This window comes from Piliocolobus tephrosceles, chromosome 3 (genome assembly GCF_002776525.5).
Source record: "Piliocolobus tephrosceles isolate RC106 chromosome 3, ASM277652v3, whole genome shotgun sequence".
NCBI classification, from domain to species: Eukaryota; Metazoa; Chordata; class Mammalia; order Primates; family Cercopithecidae; genus Piliocolobus; species Piliocolobus tephrosceles.
The window spans coordinates 135,228,299-135,250,421 of record NC_045436.1 but is presented as its reverse complement, the minus strand read 5'-3'; the positions used below and the strand labels follow the sequence as shown (position 1 = coordinate 135,250,421).

The 22,123-nt window shown below is 37.0% G+C and overlaps 1 protein-coding gene across 2 annotated transcripts in view; it reads right to left on the bottom strand.

Moving 5' to 3' along the window:
• Window positions 1–22,123, bottom strand: part of SCFD2 (sec1 family domain containing 2) — a 479,293-nt gene that overhangs the window by 257,763 nt on the left and 199,407 nt on the right. For both annotated transcript variants that reach the window (XM_023183117.1, XM_023183119.1), the window contains exon 5: window positions 13,792–14,041. In XM_023183117.1, coding sequence (XP_023038885.1) covers window positions 13,792–14,041 — 250 coding nt within the window. The remainder of the gene's footprint in view (window positions 1–13,791; window positions 14,042–22,123) is intronic.

The window sequence follows — 22,123 nt, the reverse complement described above, 5'->3', positions numbered from 1 at the left end:
CGCTGGAAATCCTGACTTTACCACTATATGATATATCCATGTATCAAAATTAGACTTGTATCCCATAAATTTATAAAAATGTTTAAAAAGAACTAAAAGATCTTTCAAGTATTCTAAAATAAAAAAGTATGACTTCTGTAATAAGGAAAAATCCAATTATAAATAACTCTTTGTAAAGGAAATTATAAACATAAAGAGAGATGTAAATTTCATTCAAATGACATTCCCTGCCCTTCTAAAGCTTATATTTAAAGAATTGTATATAATTACACAGCCACACATGATAGGCACAATTACCATTATTTGAGAGTTGAAGGGCAATCACATGGTGAAAGCAGCTAAGAGTTCTAAGAATTATTTTAGTCAATAGTTGCTCTGAGGCTGTTTTAAAGACACTAGAGGAAATTCCATACAATTATTGTTAGGCATACAAAAAATCTTGAAGCAACTGTACAGATGTCAGTGACATTTTCATCTCTTTATAAGTAAAATATCAAACTCACTGTGAGAGAAGACAAGATACCTCTATTTTTAAAATACAGAGATATAAACCTGGTTCTTTAACGAATGCTCTTATGGTAGACATATCTAGTTTTTGTATATTGGTATCCCTTCCTTTGTGGAATCACTCCAACTCTCAATCTAAGTGGCAGTTGTGGGACTGCCAATTGCAGGGCTACCCCACTGACCTTTTCTTCAAATCCCTTCCCCCATCTCCCTCTCCCTCTACACACACACAATTATGGCCACATGACTTTGGTTTGGCCAAAGGGTACCCCATCCCCCTGGCAAGTGACTGAAGGCCAGTCAGCTTCCTTTCCTGGGACTGATCTACAACCTCTGGAAGAAGAAACCCTCTTTTTTCATGGGTTGCTATTCTAGAATGACATAAACCAAAAGTGGCTGGGGGTGATGAGGGGTTACACAGAGGCAACTGTGATAGGAAAGGATGACGCCAATAACTAAAAGGAAGAACATCTTAGAAGATGCAGAGAATACTGATCATGTTGTTGGGCGCCTGCCCCAACTCTCCTAAATATAGCGCTATCTCTGGCAAATATCTGTATCTAAACGTAAATATAAAAGGCAAACACCAATCAGAAAAAAACATATTAGCAAAATATATGACTAAGAATTAATAATTGTAATAATCCAAGTGCTCTGATTTTAAATCATTAAGCATAAAATGAATGATTCAGCAGAAAAAAAGGAAAAAGGCAGTATCAACAACATGAAATTTATATGTGGACTCTACTTTGCTCTTTATGATTCCAAATTTTCTACAATGAGAATTTATTACTGTAATAATAGATTTTTAAAAAGCTTAAAGATATTAAAATATAAAATTAAATTTAAGAATGTTCCCTGGGATCAGTATGCAGGATGAATGGCTGGGTATGCAAGGAGTCAGAGATGTCAGACAGAAGGCCATGGGCCAATGGGTGTCCAGGAATAAAGAGGCATCTTTGAAGAGATCTAAACAGCACATCAAAGGAAACAGAAATGGGTTGCAGGGAGGTGCTGCCTACCATGGGGGTGAAGGTGAGTCAATGACTCCATTGCTTCCCTCCTGAGATGATAGTGTGACCCTGAAAAAGACAGATAGTACTGAGGAAGAGCTAATTTGGAAGTGGATGAGGGAGTATATTGATTCAGATAAAAATAAAAAGTATATGAAGCTAGAACCATAGAATGGCAGAGAAAGAAGATATCTTAGATTTGCCTAAAACAAGATTCTCATTTTATGACGAGTACACTGAGTCTGGGGCAAGCTAAGTGACTTGCAGGTTATACAACTATGGGCATAATTAGGAGTGAAAATTCAGCCTCCTCCCCACTGTGCTCTTTTCAACCACATCACATCATCTCTCCAATTTGATCCACAGCTTTGTGTTCAAGAAAACTACTCTTGTGTTCCATGCATTCCATCTCTTCTCTCTAATGTAGAGTTAACAAGAATCAGTAATAGCTAATCTCTTACACAATTCATTGTATAATTACAAACACAATTATTACTGCCAGCATTGTCATAAAAATTGGTGACATGGACAGTATGTGTCATGCATTTGTACACAGATAAATATTAGTACAAGAAGATTCATTCCAGTGTCTCAGATAAGAATAATCATTTTTGTGACGTGGCACGGAAAAATTAAGTACTTGAGAAAGTAATTTGTACTGATCCTTTAATATGTTAGCAAAATTACTTAACTAGTTAGCTACCTCAATAGGAAGCTCTAAGTATCTATCTACATAGTTTGTGATATATTTTAAACACGTATTAAACATCTTGAACTTCACTGACATAGTGTCTAGTAATATGTGCTATGAGTAACTATTTTAATATGTTGGATAGTAAAACTAAATGTAACGGTTCCAATATTTCTCCTGGGAGTGATTTTGGCAGACATACGTTTTTCATCAGAGTTTCCAGCAGAAATCTTAGAAATTAAGAGAAAAAATAGATCCTATTATACCAAACAACCTTGCAAACCACAATAGAAAACAAATATTTAAAGCTGTTTTTGGTTTTGTTTTGTTTTGTTTTGTTTTGGCAGCCTTGAAATAATAAATCTGAAACAGTAGAAATGAAAGCGTATTTTGTAATGGAAAAGTCTAATACTGGCATGACACAATAAATGATAATATTTAAATTAGAAACAAGAGATTAGGTAAAATCCTTTCTGAAATGAGTGTTCCCCCTACTCCTGAGGTTTTCCTTTAGCTGAGTGGGTGAATTTGACAGTCATTGTTTTATACACTTTCACTTACTGTAATGAGCTAAAGTTTTCATTCAAGTGTGGGTGACATGAAAGCTGGTGATGGACGTGTAGAAATCATTCTTCTAGTTACCATAGCAACATCGTTGTCATCACCAAGCCAGGAGGTATGCTCAAGGTTTAAGGGACAATTCTTCAAGGAAAAGATTTTTGAAATCCTCAAAACTGTCTTTCAGTTGGAATAGTGTCCTGGGGAGCAGAAATATGCAGCTATACATATCCTGAAATTTCATGAATTACTGAGGAAAAACTATGGGATGAGAGAAGAATGCAGAGGTGATAGTAAGGGAAGCATAAGAACAAAAATTGTTATTAGCTCCTTGTCTTTTACAGTTCTCTGTTGGAGGCCAGACACGGTGGCTCATGTCTGTAATCCCAGCACTTTGGGAGGCCGAAGCGGGTGGATCACGAGGTCAGGAGATCGAGACCATCCTGGCTAACACGGTGAACCCCGTCTCTACTGAAAATACAAGAAATTAGCCGGGCATGGTGGCGGGTACCTGCAGTCCCAGCTACGCGGGAGGCTGAGGCAGGAGAATGGCGTGAACCCAGGTGGTGGAGCTTGCAGTGAGCCCAGATTGCGCCACTGCACTCCAGCCTGGGCGACAGTGCGAGACTTTGTCTCAAAAGCAAAACGAAACAAAACAAAAAATTCTCTTTTGGGAAGTACTTCATATGTTATAAAGAAGACTCACTTTCTACAAGGTTGGAGAAAATTACTTGGCTAAGTATGAAAAGTGCTTTGTTTGAAAGACAACTTCTCAAACATAATAAACAAAAGTTCCATGCCTTGTGCTAATGGAGATGCAAGCTTTTATAATTAAATGGTAGCCATGAGGAACAATAATAATTTTATATGGTCTACATTAGACTCGGACTTTTCCAACGAAGAGAGATAACATAAACAAATCATTGCAAATAGATTTTTACTACTGGTTGTAGAATGTGACCTTGTTTTACTATGGATAAGAATACATACATGCTTTCCTTTGGAAACTAGAGCTGAAGGCAGTACCATTAGCTGCCTTCCACAACCCAAGGAAAAACAAATCCTCAACTCCTTCCTCATTCACAGTTGATAAGACTCTGCTCTGTTAGATTTCTAGTGGGGAATGTAAGAGAACCCCAATTGAGAGCTCACTAGACTATGCCTACCTTCCCAGTGTCTTTAAGAACACTGCTTTCCATTTGTCTGTCAATGAACATTTAGGTTGTTTCCATAGTTTGACTATTATGAATAGTGTGCTTCAGGGAATACCAGAATGCTAATATCTCTTTGAAACAATGGACTATTATTCAACTTTAAAAAAGAAGAAAATTCTGTAATATGTGACAACACGGATGAACCTTGAGGACGTTACACTAAGTGAAATAAGCCAGTCACAGATAGGCACATACTGTGTGATTCCATTTATATGAGGTATAGGCAAATTCATAGAATCAAAGAGTGAAATGATGGCTACCCAGGGCTGGGGTAAGGTGAACTGGGGAGTTGCTTGCTAATCAACGGGCATAAATTTTCAGTTACGCAAGGTGAAAGAGTAGAACTTATTCTACTTATTCTGCTGTGCAACATGGTACCTATGGTTAACAATACTGTATTGTACACTTCAAAACTTGTTAAGAGGGTAGTTCTCATGTTAAGTGTTCTTATCACAATAAAATAAAATTTTAAAAAATAACAGAGCTTTTTAAACCAGACCTGTCTGTCCTCATTTAACATGGTTGATTTTAAACATGGTTGATTTTAAACAAGGTAATGAACAGGTGAGAAAAACAGAGAAGAAAAAATTTAGGAAAGACCTAAAATCAAAACTTTTAAAAAGCTGAAGATAATTTTTAAAAAGTGTGGTTCATTACAAAGGTAATTTATACATTTTATATAAAGCAACGTGAAGCTCTTGATTATTCCCATTCGAATAACAGGAATCTCTATACCATTATTTTATGTCAAAGTTTTGGGAATTAAATAGCAAAGGAAGCACAGATACAGATGTAGCTAGAAAAAAATACTATCTTGACAAAACATGAGGAGAGCCTCGCAGCTTTCCATAAAACTTACTTTTCACATTCTAGTTTCTTAAAGTCCAAGAACTCAATTAGTGCAATTCCTACCAGTACAGAAGTCCCAGCGTCAGTTCCTCAAGCTGGGAAGCTCTTCTCATGGAGTAAATCAGACTTTCTGGCTGGCTTTAGTTTCCAGAGATGTCTGCCTTGTATTTAACCCAAAACTGCCTCTCAGCCTTTTCTGTTCAACAGACAGAGTTCTATGAGAAGCCTACTTCCACTTAAATGGTAACTTTATAGAATGTATTTGAAAGAAAAATCTATTCTATATCACTAGTAAACTTAAGCCAGATTAAAATATAAACAAATGTAACTCTTTTGTTTTAGTTAAAAGTAATCAAAAAAGGAGATCATAGGGTACTTGCCATTGCTTTCTGATAAAAGTGCAGCACATCATTTTATCCATCTGGAGATCTTTTAGATTTCTAATAATTTCTAGAGTTAGAGATTCAAACGCATTCTTCTGTAATCAATGCCTAAGGCCAGGGCTCTAGAATAAAGACTGGAAATTGTTAAGTCCACAAGCTGAATTCTGTCCACCAGTAAGATTTGACTCATGTAATGTTTTGAAAATAAACCACTTTCTTAAACTTTGGTGATCTCAATTTTTTAAAAATCCAGATTCCTGATTTCTTGAGAGATTGGAAATATAAGACTCATGCTTCCCTGGCAAAAATAAGAGGATCTCAGGCCAGGCGCGGTGGCTCACACCTATAATCCCAGCACTTTGGGAGGCCAAGGTGGGTGGATCACAAGGTCGAGATCGAGACCATCCTGGCCAACATGGTGAAACCCCATCTCTACTAAAAATACAAAAAATTAGGTGAGCAAGGTGGTGCGTGCCTGTAGTCTCAGCTACTTGGGAGGCTGAGGCAGGAGAATCACTGGAACCCGGGAGGCAGAGGTTGCAGTGAGCCGAGATCGTGCCACTGCACTTCAGCCTGGCAACAGAGCAAGACTCCGTCTCAAAAAAAGAAAAAAAGAGGATCTCTAGTTTGACACAGTCTCCACCACTCCCTATTGCCCATTTTAGTAAGACTATACATCCCTGCCATTTATCATTGCATTTTCACTGTTGTTTTGCCCAAAACTGAACCTACTTTAGTTATTTATATTTCTTGCTAGCCTCTGTAAATATCTGAGTTTGAGATTCCTGTGCTAACCCATGGTTTCAACCATTTTTCAAGTATGAAGACACAATATAATTATGCTATTGATATCTGTTAATTGAAAAATGGGAAAAAATTATGTAACTTCAGCACTATTTTTAAATAAATTTATCTTTTATAAATCACAACTGTATCTACAAATATTTGCATATTTATATGTGAAGAGTAATATCTAGTTCATGGATGATACATAAAGCACACATGAAGCAGTGACCCTTTGCACTAAGTCTTATGTTTTCCCAGGGATCTGCGAGCCAAAGGTTGGGAATCATTGGTCTAGTAAAAGGAATTCTGGACTGGGAATTGGAAGACACAAACCTTAGTCCTATCCCCTCATTGAACAGGCTATGATTGGTGATACGAGGCAAGTCAAATAACCTTTTGTGACCTCAATTAACTTTGATGTCCTCATGAACAAAGTGAATAGACTAGATAATTGTTGAGAACATTTCCATCAATAAAACACAATGATATTGTGCCTTATGACTCCTTTTACCTACCATAAAAACCCAGATATCTACAAAACTCCCAAAAAGTATACTTTGATGGATTAAAGGAAAGAATTGCCTTGGAAAACCTGAAAACACAATGAAAACTAACTCTACCATTTCCAGATTTAGACACAATACCATATTTTCTATACCAAACCATGTTTGAAAAACTAGTAGTATATCTGCAAATAAATTCTCCCAAAGAGAAGTTCATATTACAGATACATTTCACTTGAATTCAGATATTTGGGCTACATTATTAGACATGCAAGTTTATGGAAATGAGCACACAACTACTAAGAGTCAGAGTCAAAACCAGAACCCAGATCCACTTGACTCCAAATCCTGTGTGTTCTATTACCACTGCCCAGGGTTTCGATGCTGAGAGAGCTAATGCTAGGTACATAAATGTGGTCAATAAATATTGATAATCTGAGAATATTTATGATATAAGTCCAGTGATACAGCACACAATAGATCATTATTTCAGTATATACTGTAAAAAATTTTCATATTATAACTGTAATATTAAAACACTGGACATCACTCCAACTCACAGTATCTTGCCTTAGAATTTCCTCTGTTGGAGAAGTCTGTAATTGTAGCAAATACAAGTTTCCTACCTAATGTACATTCTCACCTTCTATCTTCTAACAGAATCCTTACTTTGTTTATGACAAATATACACCCAGTTAAAATATGCACTCACCATATTATCTTGCAGTCAGAGGTTGCCATGAAACCCAGATCTAGCCAAGGATGCAAGTCTTCTGAGTGGGGCTTTCAAGAAAGCTATTGCTTTCCTAATAAAAAAGGACAGATTTGGCTAGTATATGCCTTTTACCTTCATCCTTCCTCACTTCTTGCCCAAAGCATGGACACTTCTCCCAGGAGGAGAAGTGCCCAGCTCATGAACATGATGATAAAAACCACACCTAGGACAGTGAAGAAGGAAGTCAGAAAGAGCATGAATTCTGCCTGGACTTCTTGCTTCGAAAAATAAACCCCAGTTGTTATGCTAATATGGTAAAATTTTCATTGCACACAACTGGGTATCCTAATGCATATAAAGGTATAGTAATTGATAATCAAATCAAATTATCAACAGTAAAATAAGAGTTTGATAAATGTAAATTACAGTTATTAGGGTATTATCATGCCTCTGTCATGAATCACTGCATTTTTAGATACTTTGAGTTATTCATTCTCTAGCTTTACACTAAGCCTAAACAGATCTAGCCCTTGTTGACCTGGACTTTAAAGATATTATAGAAATACAGTGAAAATCAATGAGTAATAATGTGAGTAAATCAATGAGTAATAACAAAACATGTTTAGAAAAACAAATTTTTCCAAAGTAGTTTTTTATGTCAAAAAATAACATTAAAGTCTTGTTTTCCTTTGTCTCCTGATTCAGAGCCTTCTGATCAACATACCCTAAAGTACTGGTTTGCTCCTAATAGGTCAGAGGTGTGCCAAGCTGCTGCTTCACCTCAGTCCACAGGTCAACTAGGTAGGACCTAGACTGGCCAGAGCCCCCAGGGCTGGTTGCCTTTGATCACAAGAGTCTCGTCCACTTACCTCAATCTATTATGCAAACATTCTCACTGTCTATGTGTACATGATGAGAAAAGGCTGGGGAAGCACTACCCTATATGACAGCTAGATGCTGTCAAAATCATAATGGTGGCGGGAGAAAAATAGCCTATTTATAATACTAGATGGACCAAACATTAGTTAACACACATAACATCATTTTATTCTCAGCAAAATCAAGAATGGTCAATAGGGCAGTTATGTTTATATCAAGGTTCAAGAATGGACGATTTGCCCACTAACACTCACTGCTGAAAAACAGCAGAGCCCAGACTTTCAAATCAAGAATTCTACATCAAAACACTACACTTTTTTTGATATACCTCTCATATGATGACATTCCAAGTTTACACAGATCTTTAAAAATAGTGTTTTGATTTCGTTCTGTGAAGAAAATTCAAACAGTTTTCTTTGTTTTCTCTTGTGACTGCCATGCAAACACTAACGTATGTGGAAACTGATACTCTCCTTGAACTTAGCAGGACTGAGAAAGCATAACACGAATCAACATACTTGGCTGTACCAATTTTCTTTTTACAGTTTCCTACCCTCGAAAAGCAGAAAGCCAACCCTTGTTATTTTGTGTGAGTAGAAAAGTGAATTTTTGCCCATCACTCTAGAAACCTCCCCAAAAGTATCTATTAAAAAGTGAACAGAATAAAAGTAAAATAGTATGCTACCATTGAGTATGCTTAAATTTTTGTTTTGTTTTGCTTAGTTTTGTCAGATATTTTTATTGCCTTTCCATACAAGGGAAGAATATAGAGAAACGAAAGAAACTGTCAAAAGTAAACTACATATTTAACAGATAAAAGAAAACATAAATTTTAATCCACAGGGCAATCACTGTCAAGAGATATTATTGAAATAAACAAAATTTAAGTTTCTTAGCCTTGTTTTAGAAAGCTGGGCAACCAACAGATTTCAAAGGCTAGAAGTAGTACTTTAATTTCTTTATAACAACGCAGAAACAAAGAGGATACATTCATAAAAATAGGGAGGTATGGCAAGATCTATAAGTAGCTAATACAGACAGATTAAAAGGTATAGGCAATATCTAACGTATTAACCAGAATATTAATTCTCTGTTCAGAAAACAAGAACATAATGGGATGGTTGAGCGTGCATGGTATAAAATGATATATGTAAGCAAACATGAGTTACAGAATATAATACATGAAATGGTAACCAGAGGTGAGCTTGTGGCAGGTTTAGAATATCATGTTTAAAGACATGGGCTACAGATCCAGAATACCTGGGCTCAATTCCAGGCTCTACTGTTTATCAGTTGGGTGACGTTAGCACACTTAAATTTTTAGTATACAAAAATGGTTACTTTCTTGATCCTATGAACAGGTAAGGTGGTAATGCAGGGTAGATAATCATACACCCAAAAGATGCAATCCTGAGCTCCCTAATACTTAATGTTGAAATCCTAAAAGATCAGAACCTCTAAAGCTAAAATCCTAAACATTGCAATCCTGAAGTATAATTCCGGAAAAAAAAGTTTTTATCTTTAAAGATATTTACATTTTTAAAAGGTGATTTATTTGATAAACAACATGACAGAACACTCCAAAAGCCACTTTACACAATAAAACAGCCAACAATAATATCTATTTTTGCAAGCATAAACACTCAGGTATAATAATAACAGTCAGAGGGGTATAACAGTTAAGATGAGAGGAACTATATTTATAGAGAAATGGGGTCAAAAAGGGAAATGTATAAATATATATCTCTCTAACTGGCAATTGCACGCACCCAGCTTTATATAACTGCAATCATCTGAATTACCATGATGAACAACCTATGTCTTTTGACAAGATTGATCAAAAACCATGATGGCTCAGACAGGGGCAAAAAAAAAAAAAAAAAAAAAAAAAAACAAGTCACCACCCACAAGAGCCAAGATTTCGAGAAAATTTGTCTTTCACAAGTGCAGATGTATGAAAAGGACACCTCTTCATTTATTGAAGAAGTTTCGATGTTTTTATATACATGCACAATGCTTACACACAAAGTCAATGTTGTGATAATGTAGTTCTGTGGAGTCAAATGTGAAAAAAAAAACCAAACATTAAATGAGTTAGAACTCTTTGAAAGTCTCTACACATTTTATATCTCCAATTTATACTGGATGTTGGTAACATGGCTCAGGCTGAAGAAGCCTCAGGATTCTGGGGATCAATGATATAAGTTCTGCAGTCTGAAGTCCAGCAAGCCTGGAGTTCTGATGTCTAAGGCAGCAAAAGAAAAATACGTCCTAGCTCTCAGAGAGAGACCAATTTGCTTTCTGTATTATTATAGTTCTATCCCGGCCCCAGCTGTTTGGATGGTGCCCACCAACACTGAGGGGCAGCTCTTCACCTAATCCACTCAGGCTCACACACTAATTTCCTCTGCAAACACCTTCACAGACACACCCAAAATAATGTCTTACCAGATGTCTAGGTATTCTTTAATACAGTCAAGTTGACAAGTAAAATTAAGTCCATAAGTCCAACCCGTGTCAACTTGGCAACCATGTACATCTTCTTAAACCATACTTAATTTCCAAATAAAGACAATAACAAGATAATAGTTCCACCAAACACGATTCAACTATCCTGCGTTTGTGATTTTCAGGATTTTAGATGTTGGGAACTTAGGCTTTAGGGATTTTGATCTTTCAGATATCAACACTTCGAACTGGTGTTCAGAAATGTGTCTTTTAGGATTATCCAAATCTGTAAAACTAAAGCACTGTATAAAAAGTAGAACTGTCATTCGATTGTTAATCGATTCCTTATTTTCAATAATTCATTTTAACCAAATTTTCATCAACCACAAAATGTGCATGAGGCAAAAAATAAATTTAGACACTCAGTAACAAGAAAACCAAAACTATACATCAGAATAACATGAGTGCAAACCTTATGCCAACTTGCCAACAGCAAACTGTAGGCAAGTTCACTGTAAAAGCCAGGTTAACCTAGTTCCACCACACACAAAGCACATTTGGAAGGCAATTCAGTTCTTTCAATATGTACTGGAATATCCTTTCCTATTCTACAAGACCGAGTCAGAGTCACCACTGCCCCAACACTATGCTATTAGTTTTTATCCTGAGACGTAAATCAATAATCATTTCAGCAGCTAACTGAAAACATAAACCCTTCTTTTTAGTACATTTTTGATTTCTTGACATACTTAGCAAGAGATATGTCTATACTGGCCAAGAAATAAAGTCCTATTGGTCTTCACAAAGGCTGAAAAAATGTGTGTGTGTGTTCCAGTGGTAAGTTTGAATATGTCATATTTAAGTAACATCTTCTTTACCCTGTTTAAAGTGTATATCCAAAGTTAATCTAAGCAGCGATGTGTACTTAGTATTATGTCTCTAAAATTTAAAAATATGCTAAAATTTCCACAAACTCTTATTTTTTAATCTTTAATCTGAGTTTACAAATTTTCCTAATATTAGCATGAATGCACAGAAGTATTTTAAAAGCAAGAACATGCATATCCTAAGCAACCATAAATAAAGAAACTACTTAAAAAATGAAGTGCTGGGCCAATGAACACCTTGAGTGAATATCAAATGAATACTCTTACAGCATGATTTCAGTTCCAAAAGTACCATAGCAACACATAAATGTTAGAAAAAGCAATCCAAATAACCTTGGTTAAAACATGTCATCTCGTTAACCTGTTTCCGAAATTATGCTTCTTAGGAATAATTTTAATTAAATTCTCCTAGTATTCAAATTTACTTTGAATCCCAGCATGCTTCCAAGCACTGTATAAATCATATTAAAACTTTCTAAGTTGAAATTTATTTATGGCCAAACACATGCAATCACATATAGTGTTATACTTAATGAAACGGCATTAAGTTTTTCTTAAATGGATTTTAAGTTGGCAAACAGGTTTTATGCTAAGCAAGAAAACATTTCGTTTCTGTGGAAACTTCATTCAATTTCCATCTTGACAGGGTTTCATTTTCTATAACCAATCATAAGAAAGGTCAGCAGTGGGCACAAAGCAAAGTTCACATGCACGGGAGACTAATGCTTACAGCTGCACATCCTGCTCCCGAGAAGTCTGGACACTCCTCCCAGAGAGGCCCAACAGAGGACAAGATGAAAAGATGGAGGATATACAAGCTGCCTCCACTGCAACTTCCTGAATGAAGAAGTCTTCATACACCTAAACACACCCACACATGCACACACACACATACCAGCAAATGAATGGAAATTTGGTACATTTTTAAAGTACTCACATTTCATATAGAACTTTTAATAACTTCTTACTTTCAGATAGACACAGGCTCAATCCATACTCATGGAAATTAGCTTCACACAAAATATAAATAATAATATTGAATTTGATACAAAATAACACGAATGCCTTCATGAGTTATATTGTAGTTATTATTGGAAGTGAAGGTAGTTAGATTTTATGATGTTTAATCATATTTCCCTAAAATTAGCAGAACCTACTTTACTGGGATGTTTAGGTATTATTCTAGATAATACTAATTAATTCAAATTCAAAATAAAATAAGAAAAATTAAAATATAAGGCTGGGCATGGTGGTTCACAGTCGTAATCTCAGCACTTTGAGAGGCCAAGGAGAGAGGATCGCTTGAGCCCAGGAGTTTGAGACAAGCCTGGGCAACATAGTGAGACCCCATCTCTATTTAATTTTAAACACACACACACACACACACACACACACGTAATATATGTGTGTATATATATATGTGTGTGTATATAAGTATATATGCTATATATACACACGCCTGTATATACATGGACTTACATATATTATATATACACACACATATATATATACTGGACTTATATGCATATATATACACAGGTATATATAAATTGGAAATTGGAATATATATATATAAAATACATATATATAAAAAACACTACTGAAAATGGCCATTTCCAATCCTATAATATTGTGTAACATCTCAAATAAACAGTTTTTAAAGTTTGAAATGACAATCTCACAGAGAATATATCAATAAAAACTCTTTGAATAGGATGTACTACATTTTATTTTTTCCTTACAGATTATACGCTCTGTATTGTGCTATTTTAACAAGGTCTTGGCTCTAAGGAATATTAATTCTGAAAAGCAATTAGAAGGGAGGTCATGTCACTACCATGCCATTGCGGAAAAATACTGCAGTGGAAACCTCTAACCCTATAGGCCAGGGGTCCCCAACCCCGGGCTGCAGACAGGTACCCGTCCATGGCCTGTTAGGAATCGGGCACAGCAGGAGGTGTGCAGTGGGCAAGCCAGTATTACTGTCTGAGCTCTGCCTTCTGTCAGATCAGTAGCAGCATTCGATTCTCATAGGAGTATGAACCCTACTGTGAACTGCACATGTGAGGGATCTAGGTTGCATGCTCCTTATGAGACTCCAACTAATGCCCGATGATGTGAGGTGGAATAGTTTCATCGTGAAACCACGCACCTCCATCCCTGTCCCCTGATGGCTGCCCTTGGTGCCAAAAATGTTGGGGACCGTTGCTATAGGCTGGCTAGCATTCATTAGGCCTCATGAAATTCCAAACAACTCCAGTGAAGATAGTTACCTCCTCTTCCCAAAACAGTATTTATTTTGAAACCTGTTTTGTGTATTAGTGATGTTTATGTCCCATATCTTTGTTACACACTCACCTGTAATTTTTTGCAGCAAAGGTGACAATTCAGATTCCTCACAGAAGACCTCAGCCAATGCTTTCTTGACTTTTTCTTCTGCTTCACCCAGGTCTTTGTCTACTGTGAGCTCTCCAGTGACAGAATAAATATATATGAGAAGGATCAGCAGTTCCTCAGGGCTGTAGTCCTCATTGGTTCTCTGGGTTACAGGCTTAATCATGGGCAACAGCTGATTTAACACAACGGACATTGCTGACTCCCCAATACTCTAAAATAAAAAATGACATGAAAATATGTCAATCTTGTACAAAGATTATAATTTATGGACTACATTAGTCTAATGATAGCTTTCAAACAAGTCTGTATGTGATATTTACTGGCTGCATTGCTTTTTATTTGTGTGTTTCTTGTCCTGAAGAGAAAACTACAAGAAGTTTGGCATTAGAGTTTTTGTTTTGAAAGTCCTAATTTATAAAATGCCTTGTCAAGTTGTAGGTTCCATTATATCATCTTAATATTGCTTAAACAAATAGGAGTCCATTAATTTTAAAGAAAAAAATGTAAGTACTTCAGATACTTGAAATTTTTTTAAAGAGATGTGGTATACTTGTAAGACAATATTACTTAACAAAAAAAAAAAACATGGCAACATCTATATATCCAAATGAATGCTGACACTGCTTCAAAGGAATCATCTCGGATTTTCCAGCATATTCTTTATAATAGTCTCTACATCAGCAAATATTAGCCAGAATACTTTTTAAAACAACAAAAAGTCACTTTTTGCTAAATCTGATGAATAAAATATGGAATCAAACAGGGTAATGTCACTTAGGGTTCAAAATTTCTTTGAGTGAGTCAGTAGATAACTCGCATTAAATTTTAAAAAATGCCTTTAGCTCTTCCCCAACTTCTTGAGCGATATTTAGCAGAGGATTTCAAAATTCTTTGAATGTGATAATAGCACTGTATTACTGGAGAAACTGTAATATGTACAGAAACTGTACATATTTCTATCATAAATTCTGAGACTTTGGTGAATACAGAAATCTTCATCTTAAATAATATGATTTAATTCCTCTTAAAATATAAAATAATCCTATAAGATAAAACTCTACACTTTGTATTTACATTCAAATCAGGGGCCAAATTAACACAACTTGCAACTTACATTAACCATTCACTGAGCACCTACTATGTTGTAGGCACTAGTCTAGGAATACAGCAGTGCACAAAACAAATTCCCTGCTTTCATAGAGTTTACACTGTAGTTAGAGAAAACAATTCAAAAGCAAAAGAAGTAAAGCATAAATGGCAGCCCACCCTTATCTATGGTTTTGCTTTCCATGGTTTCACTTACCTATGGTCCAAAAATATTACATACAATAAGATGTTTTGAGAGAGAGAGAGAGAGAGACCCCATTCCTATAACTTTTAGTATTGTATATTATTAGAACTGTTCTAATTTTTATTAGTTATTGTTAATCTCTTACTGTGCCTAATTTACAAATTAAACTTTATCACAGGTATATATAGAAAAAAACACAGTATATACAGGATTCGGGACTATGCATAGTTTCAGGAATCTACTGAGAGTCTTGGGTCTTGGAACATATCCCATGCAGATAAGCAAGCAGGGACTACTGTAGTATATTAGAGTGGTAAGTGCTATAAAGAAAAATAAAGCAGGAAAGGAAACACATCTTAGGATGTGCGTCTGTGTGTATGAATATGCACACACAGTTTGGGGCTGCAGTGAGCTATGATTGTGTCAGTGCACTCTAGCCTGCGCAACAGAGGAAGACCCTGTCTCTAAAAAAAGTTCTTTTTAATGCTCAAAGAAGAAAAGCTTTATCGTGGATACAGTTTACGTAGAAAAAGTCATGTTAAAAGGAAATATTAGAATAAAGAAATACCAGTAGAAACTCTTCCTCTTTTTGAAGAGAAAGTTAACAGCAAATAGCTCAATGTTGTTCTGTGCTGAAATGATTACCCAAAATGAGCTTTTCTAGTCAAGCCATTTCCACACCTGGAAAAATTTGGATAGATCATCTCAAGGTTAAGGTTCATGATTATATTTTATACACAAAAAACAGCTGTTACCATTTATTTCCACTAAAAATCTTGGATATTCACAATGTACCATAGAAAAATAAAATGTTCAGTCCTTGGAATGGATGAGGTAAAAATGGAAAAGAACAGAACAGAGATTTTACTGTCACATGGTGACAAGACACAATTTACCAAGTGTGAACACACACATGCTTCCAAAGGACGGCTGCCCTATAGCTTCAGGACTCTCTAGAGCAGGGGTGTCCAACCTTTTGGCTTCCCTAGGCCACACTGGAAGAAGAAGAACTGTCTTGAGCCACACATAAAATATACTACCACTAACGATAACTGATGAGTTTTTTAAAAATTGCAAAACAATCTCATAATGTTTTAAGAAAGTTTATGAATTCCTTTTGGGCTGCTGCATTCAAAGCCATTCTGGGCCACATGCAGCCCATGGATCGTGGGTTGGGCAAACTTGCTCTAGAGGAACCCTCAAGTGTTTCTTTGCTTTATAAGCTGCCAAAAGTAATTTAAAAGAGTCTTGTGGTTGGCCTGTCAAAAGAAGGTCATGAAGGTTGCAGCTTTCATTTTTGCTGTTTACTCTATCACTAACTCCTTGGATGACAATAAACAGATTCTTTCATTGCTTTATGTCCCATTTCTAGAAAGCAGGTGTATACATAAAGCATCTATTCTACAGGAGCCCTCTGGGTCCCCCCTCAGAGCAACATGATTTTATTTATTTATTTTTTTTTTTTTTGGAGACGGAGTCTCGCTCTGTCACCCAGGCTGGAGTGCAGTGGCTAGATCTCAGCTCACTGCAAGCTCCGCCTCCCAGGTTTACGCCATTCTCCTGCCTCAGCCTCCCGAGTAGCTGGGACTACAGGTGCCCGCCACCTCACCCGGCTAATTTTTTGTATTTTTTAGTAGAGACGGGGTTTCACCGTGTTAGCCAGGATAGTCTCGATCTCCTGACCTCGTGATCCGCCCGTCTCGGCCTCCCAAAGTGCTGGGATTACAGGCTTGAGCCACCGCGCCCGGCCAGCAACATGATTTTTTAAAATACAGTTACAAAAAGTTTATATAGTTCTAAAACAGAATAATCATCATGATCATTTGTAAAGATTCATTCACTAACATCTGGCCTTCAGAGCTTAATTTTCAAGTCATTGGTCTATGATATGTGCGAGAGAATAAAATCTCTCATTAATGATACCCTATCAGTATTCTGTTGTACATACCAATTTCTAAAATTACATTCTAAATCTGTTTCATGCATCCCAAGAAGCCTATAACTGATCTGAATACAAAGGCAGGAATATTGACCAGTCTTAAAGAACCATCAGAGATGGTGGAATAAAGAGATTCTAGTTCAAAGAAGCTAGATTCCAACACTGATTGTTCCTCTAACTCCTTAGCTTCTCAGGATCTCTCCTTTCTAAACTGACATGATCTGACCAGAGGATGGCTGGGCAATAAGTCATGTTATGCCCAGGTCTCCATTTTCACTTTCTTCCCCTTTTCCTTTTTTAAAAACTCTACCATTGCTGTGAAGGCAGGAATTCATACTCTTACTGCTGGCTACTTAGCAAAACATAAATGCTCAAAAAAGACCAGGTGTGGTGGGCTCATGCCTATAATTCCAGTACTTTGGGATGCCAATAGGGGAGGATCACTTGAGGCCAGGAGTTTGAGAACAGCCTGGGCAACATAGCAAGACTCCAGTCTCTACATAAAATAAAAAACTAGCTGAGTATGGTGGCATGTGCCTGCAGTCCCAGCTACTCAAGAGGCTGAGGCAGAAGGATCGTTAGAACCCAGAAGTTTGGGGCTGCAGTGAGCTATGATTGTGGCAATGCACTCTGGCCTGTGCAACAGAGCAAGACTAAATGCAATTGTAGTATCCTGGATGGGCTCTTGGAATAGAAAAAGGACTTTAGGGGAAAATTAATGAAATCTGAATGAAGTCTGGAGTTTATAGTTAATGTACCCATGCTAGTTTATTATATTTGACAAATGCACCACAGTAATACAAGATTCTAACAATACGGTGAAGAATATATAGAAACTCTCTGTACTATCTTGGGAACTTTTCTGTAAATCTAAGCTATTCTCAAATAAAATGCTTAGGGAAGGTAAAGGAGGGAGAAGGAAGGGGAAAAGAAGAAAGGAAGGGGAAGGAAGGCAGGGATGAGAAATAAAGACTCCGTGGTCAGGAAGAACTCCTCACAATCAGAGCCATCAGCCAAGATAAGGGACTGACCCAAGAAGCCGTAAAGTCTCCATCAATGGCAAAGAGAGGCAGGGTGGTCATCTGCCGAAGATGAAGCAATGAGAACCCTCTGCCGCTCTGGCTTGGAAGGTAAGCTAGACTAGACCCTCTTAGTGCTATCCATAAAAGCCTGGTTCTAAACTGAATGTTTATACATTTTCTGCTCTTCTCTATTCTTAGAATGGAACTTCTATAATAAGGAAGAAAAAAATCAGTGACTCCATAGATTGAAAATGTTTTAAAGGCAGAAGACAGAATCTCAAGAGGATTAATAATAAGGATGTGGGAATAAGATAATATGCTTGGGTTTCAATCCAGGCTGTACCACTTACTAGCTGTATGACCTTGGGCAAATTATTTACCTTCTCCAAGTCTCAATTTCCTCATTTGTAAAATGGAAACAACACTATAAATGCCTGAATATTAGGCAATCCTATATCACAGCCATTCATGTGCATAACATTGGGACAATTGGTTAAACTACTTTGCGGTTTCAAATGACATAATCCCCACAATAGGGTAGTCCTCGTAAAGACTCAAATATAAAGTGATGCCCTATTTTCTGAGGGCCAATTTGGGGAAAGTACTTTACCTGATTTAGGCATATATAATCATAGCTTTTGCTTCATTAGGTTGTTCTGAAGATGTAACATTAGAAATGAATTACACAACACAGTGCCTGGCACACAGCCTCCAGTAAATATAAATTATTACTACCACGACTCTCACCTACTAATCCACAGGCTCCTTTCTTAGAACTGATTAAGATGGTTGGAAAGAGAATTAGACCTTCTAAGAAGAGGAAATTTGTAGTCTCAAAGGAGGGAGGGGAAGCCTGCAAATACTGGGTTTGAAATCACATCTTGGAACTTAACTGCAACAGTCAGTGAAAGGTCAAAGGCAATATAAACATTATTAAACACTGCCATTTAAAAAGGACATGCACAGCAAACCAAATCCAAGACCGAAAGAAAAAAGGTTTCCTTACAAAGTACTGAGATTAAGTTTCTCATTTGTTTTGATATAAATGGGCTTACTAGTAGGAGGTAGAAGACTGAAGCTGTGTCTAGAGTGAAAAAACCTTCTGTTTATCTGAAGTCTGGGGCTCCTGTTATTCTTGAATGAGTCCTCAGTCACTATGTGCAAAAGGCCCTATGTAAAATATGTGTTTTCTTTAAAAAAGCTGATTTTTTTGGTTCAATTAAAATGCCACTGCAAAGTCAGAGTTTGTCTCTGTACTGGCTACCTTGGCAGGCATGAGGAGCAAACAGGCTTTATTCCATGTGGTTGCAGAGCAGGCCAGGCTGGCTGTACACCTGCTCTTCTGTGGTGCACAGCCTGAAGATACTCAGTAAAACTCCAAATCATGCTAAGGTTCTGCTGGAGAACCCATCTCTGCAACTCATTGTGTTAGTTCATTTCTGTTGCTATGAAGGAATACCTGAGGCTTGGTACTTTATGAGGAAAAGAGATTAATTTGGCTCACAGTTCTGCAGGTTGTACAAGCATGGTGTTAGCATCTGCTTGGCTTCCAGTAAGGCCCCAGGAATCTTCAATCACAAAGGAAGGCAAAGGGGGTGCTCAGCACATCACATGGTGAGAGAGAGCAAGAGAGAAGTGGGAAGGTGCCACATTCTTTTAAACAACCAGATCTTTTATGAACTCAAAGCAAGAACTCACGTGTTACCATGAAGAGGGCACCAAGCTATTCATAATGGATCTACCCCCGTAACCCAAACATCTCCCACCAGGCCCCACCTCCAACACTGGGGATCAAATTTCAGTTTTTTGTTATTATTATTTTTGACAAACCAGACTTTACTAAAATTTCTGTTCATCAGATGTAACTAATAAGGCAGCAAAAGGTAAATCCAGTCTCCAACATACACAAAAAACTTCAAAAATTCAGTACAAAGTATACCAAAGCTTGAGACTTCATGAAAGAGGATATCCAAATACCATTAGGCACATATACATGTACTCAGCAACATTAATCAACAGGAAAATGTGAGCTAAATTCACAGTAAATCCATATCATACTAACGGGAATGGCTAAGTGAAAAAAAGAATTAAAAAAGAACCTTCCAATATCAAATGTAGGCAAGGATGTGGAGCCACTAAACCTCTCATACATTGCTACAAGGAGTGAATATTGGCATAAACACTATTAAAACCTGTTTTGTGACATCATTAAAGCTGAACACAAGAATTTCTGATGAAGCAGAAACTTCATTCTTAGGTACAAGGGTTTCTTTTTTTTTAATTATTATTTTATTATTATTATACTTTAAGTTCTAGGGTACATGTGCATAATGTGCAGGTTTGTTACATATGTATACTTGTGCCATGTTGGTGTGCTGCACCCATCAACTCGTCAGCACCCATCAACTCGTCATTTACATCAGGTATAACTCCCAATGCAATCCCTCCCCCCTCCCCCCTCCCCATGATAGGCCCTGGTGTGTGATGTTCCCCTTCCTGAGTCCAAGTGATCTCATTGTTCAGTTCCCACCTATGAGTGAGAACATGCGGTGTTTGGTTTTCTGTTCTTGTGGTAGTTTGCTGAGAATGATGGTTTCCAGCTGCATCTGTGTCCCTACAAAGGACGCGAACTCATCCTTTTTTATGGCTGAATAGTATTCCATGGTGTATATGTGCCACATTTTCTTAATCCAGTCTGTCACTGATGGACATTTGGGTTGATTCCAAGTCTTTGCTATTGTGAATAGTGCTGCAATAAACATACATGTGCATGTGTCTTTATAGCAGCATGATTTATAATCCTTTGGATACATACCCAGTAATGGGATGGCTGGGTCATATGGTACTTCTAGTTCTAGATCCTTGAGGAATCGCCATACTCTTTTCCATAATGGTTGAATTAGTGTACAGTCCCGCCAACAATGTAAAAGTGTTCCTATTTCTCCATACCCTCTCCAGCACCTGTTGCTTCCTGACTTTTTAATGATTGCCATTCTAACTGGTGTGAGATGGTATCTCATTGTGGTTTTGATTTGCATTTCTCTGATGGCCAGTGATGATGAGCATTTTTTCATGTGTCTGTTGGCTGTACGAATGTCTTCTTTTGAGAAATGTCTGTTCATATCCTTTGCCCACTTTTTGATGGGGTTGTTTGTTTTTTTCTTGTAAATTTGTTTGAGTTCTTTGTAGGTTCTGGATATTAGCCCTTTGTCTGATGAGTAGATTGCAAAAATTTTCTCCCACGCTGTCGGTTGCCTGTTCACTCTGATGGTAGTTTGTTTTGCTGTGCAGAAACTCTTTAGTTTAATTAGATCCCATTTGTCAATTTTGGCTTTTGTTGCCATTGCTTTTGGTGTTTTAGACATGAAGTCCTTGCCCATGCCTATGTCCTGAATGGTATTACCTAGGTTTTCTTCTAGGGTTTTTATGGTATTAGGTCTAACATTTAAGTCTCTAATCCATCTTGAATTAATTTTCGTATAAGGAATAAGGAAAGGATCCAGTTTCAGCTTTCTATTTACGGCGAGTCAATTTTCCCAGAACCATTTATTCAATAGGGAATCCTTTCCCCATTTCTTGTTTTTCTCGGGTTCGTCAAAGATCAGATGGCTGTAGATGTATGGTATTATTTCTGAGGGCTCTGTTCTGTTCCATTGGTCTATATCTCTGTTTTGGTACCAGTACCATGGCTGTTTTGGTTACTGTAGCCTTGTAGTATAGTTTGAAGTCAGGTAGCATGATGCCTCCAGCTTTGTTCTTTTGGCTTAGGATTGTCTTGGCAATGCGGGCTCTGTAAGGACTTAAGTCTGTAAGGACTTGCTTTATGAATCTGGGTGCTCCTGTATTGGGTGCATATATATTTAGGATAGTTAGCTCTTCCTGTTGAATTGATCCCTTTACCATTATGTAATGGCCTTCTTTGTCTCTTTTGATCTTTGATGGTTTAAAGTCTGTTTTATCAGAGACTAGGATTGCAACCTCTGCTTTTTTTTGTTCTCCATTTGCTTGGTAGATCTTCCTCCATCCCTTTATTTTGAGCCT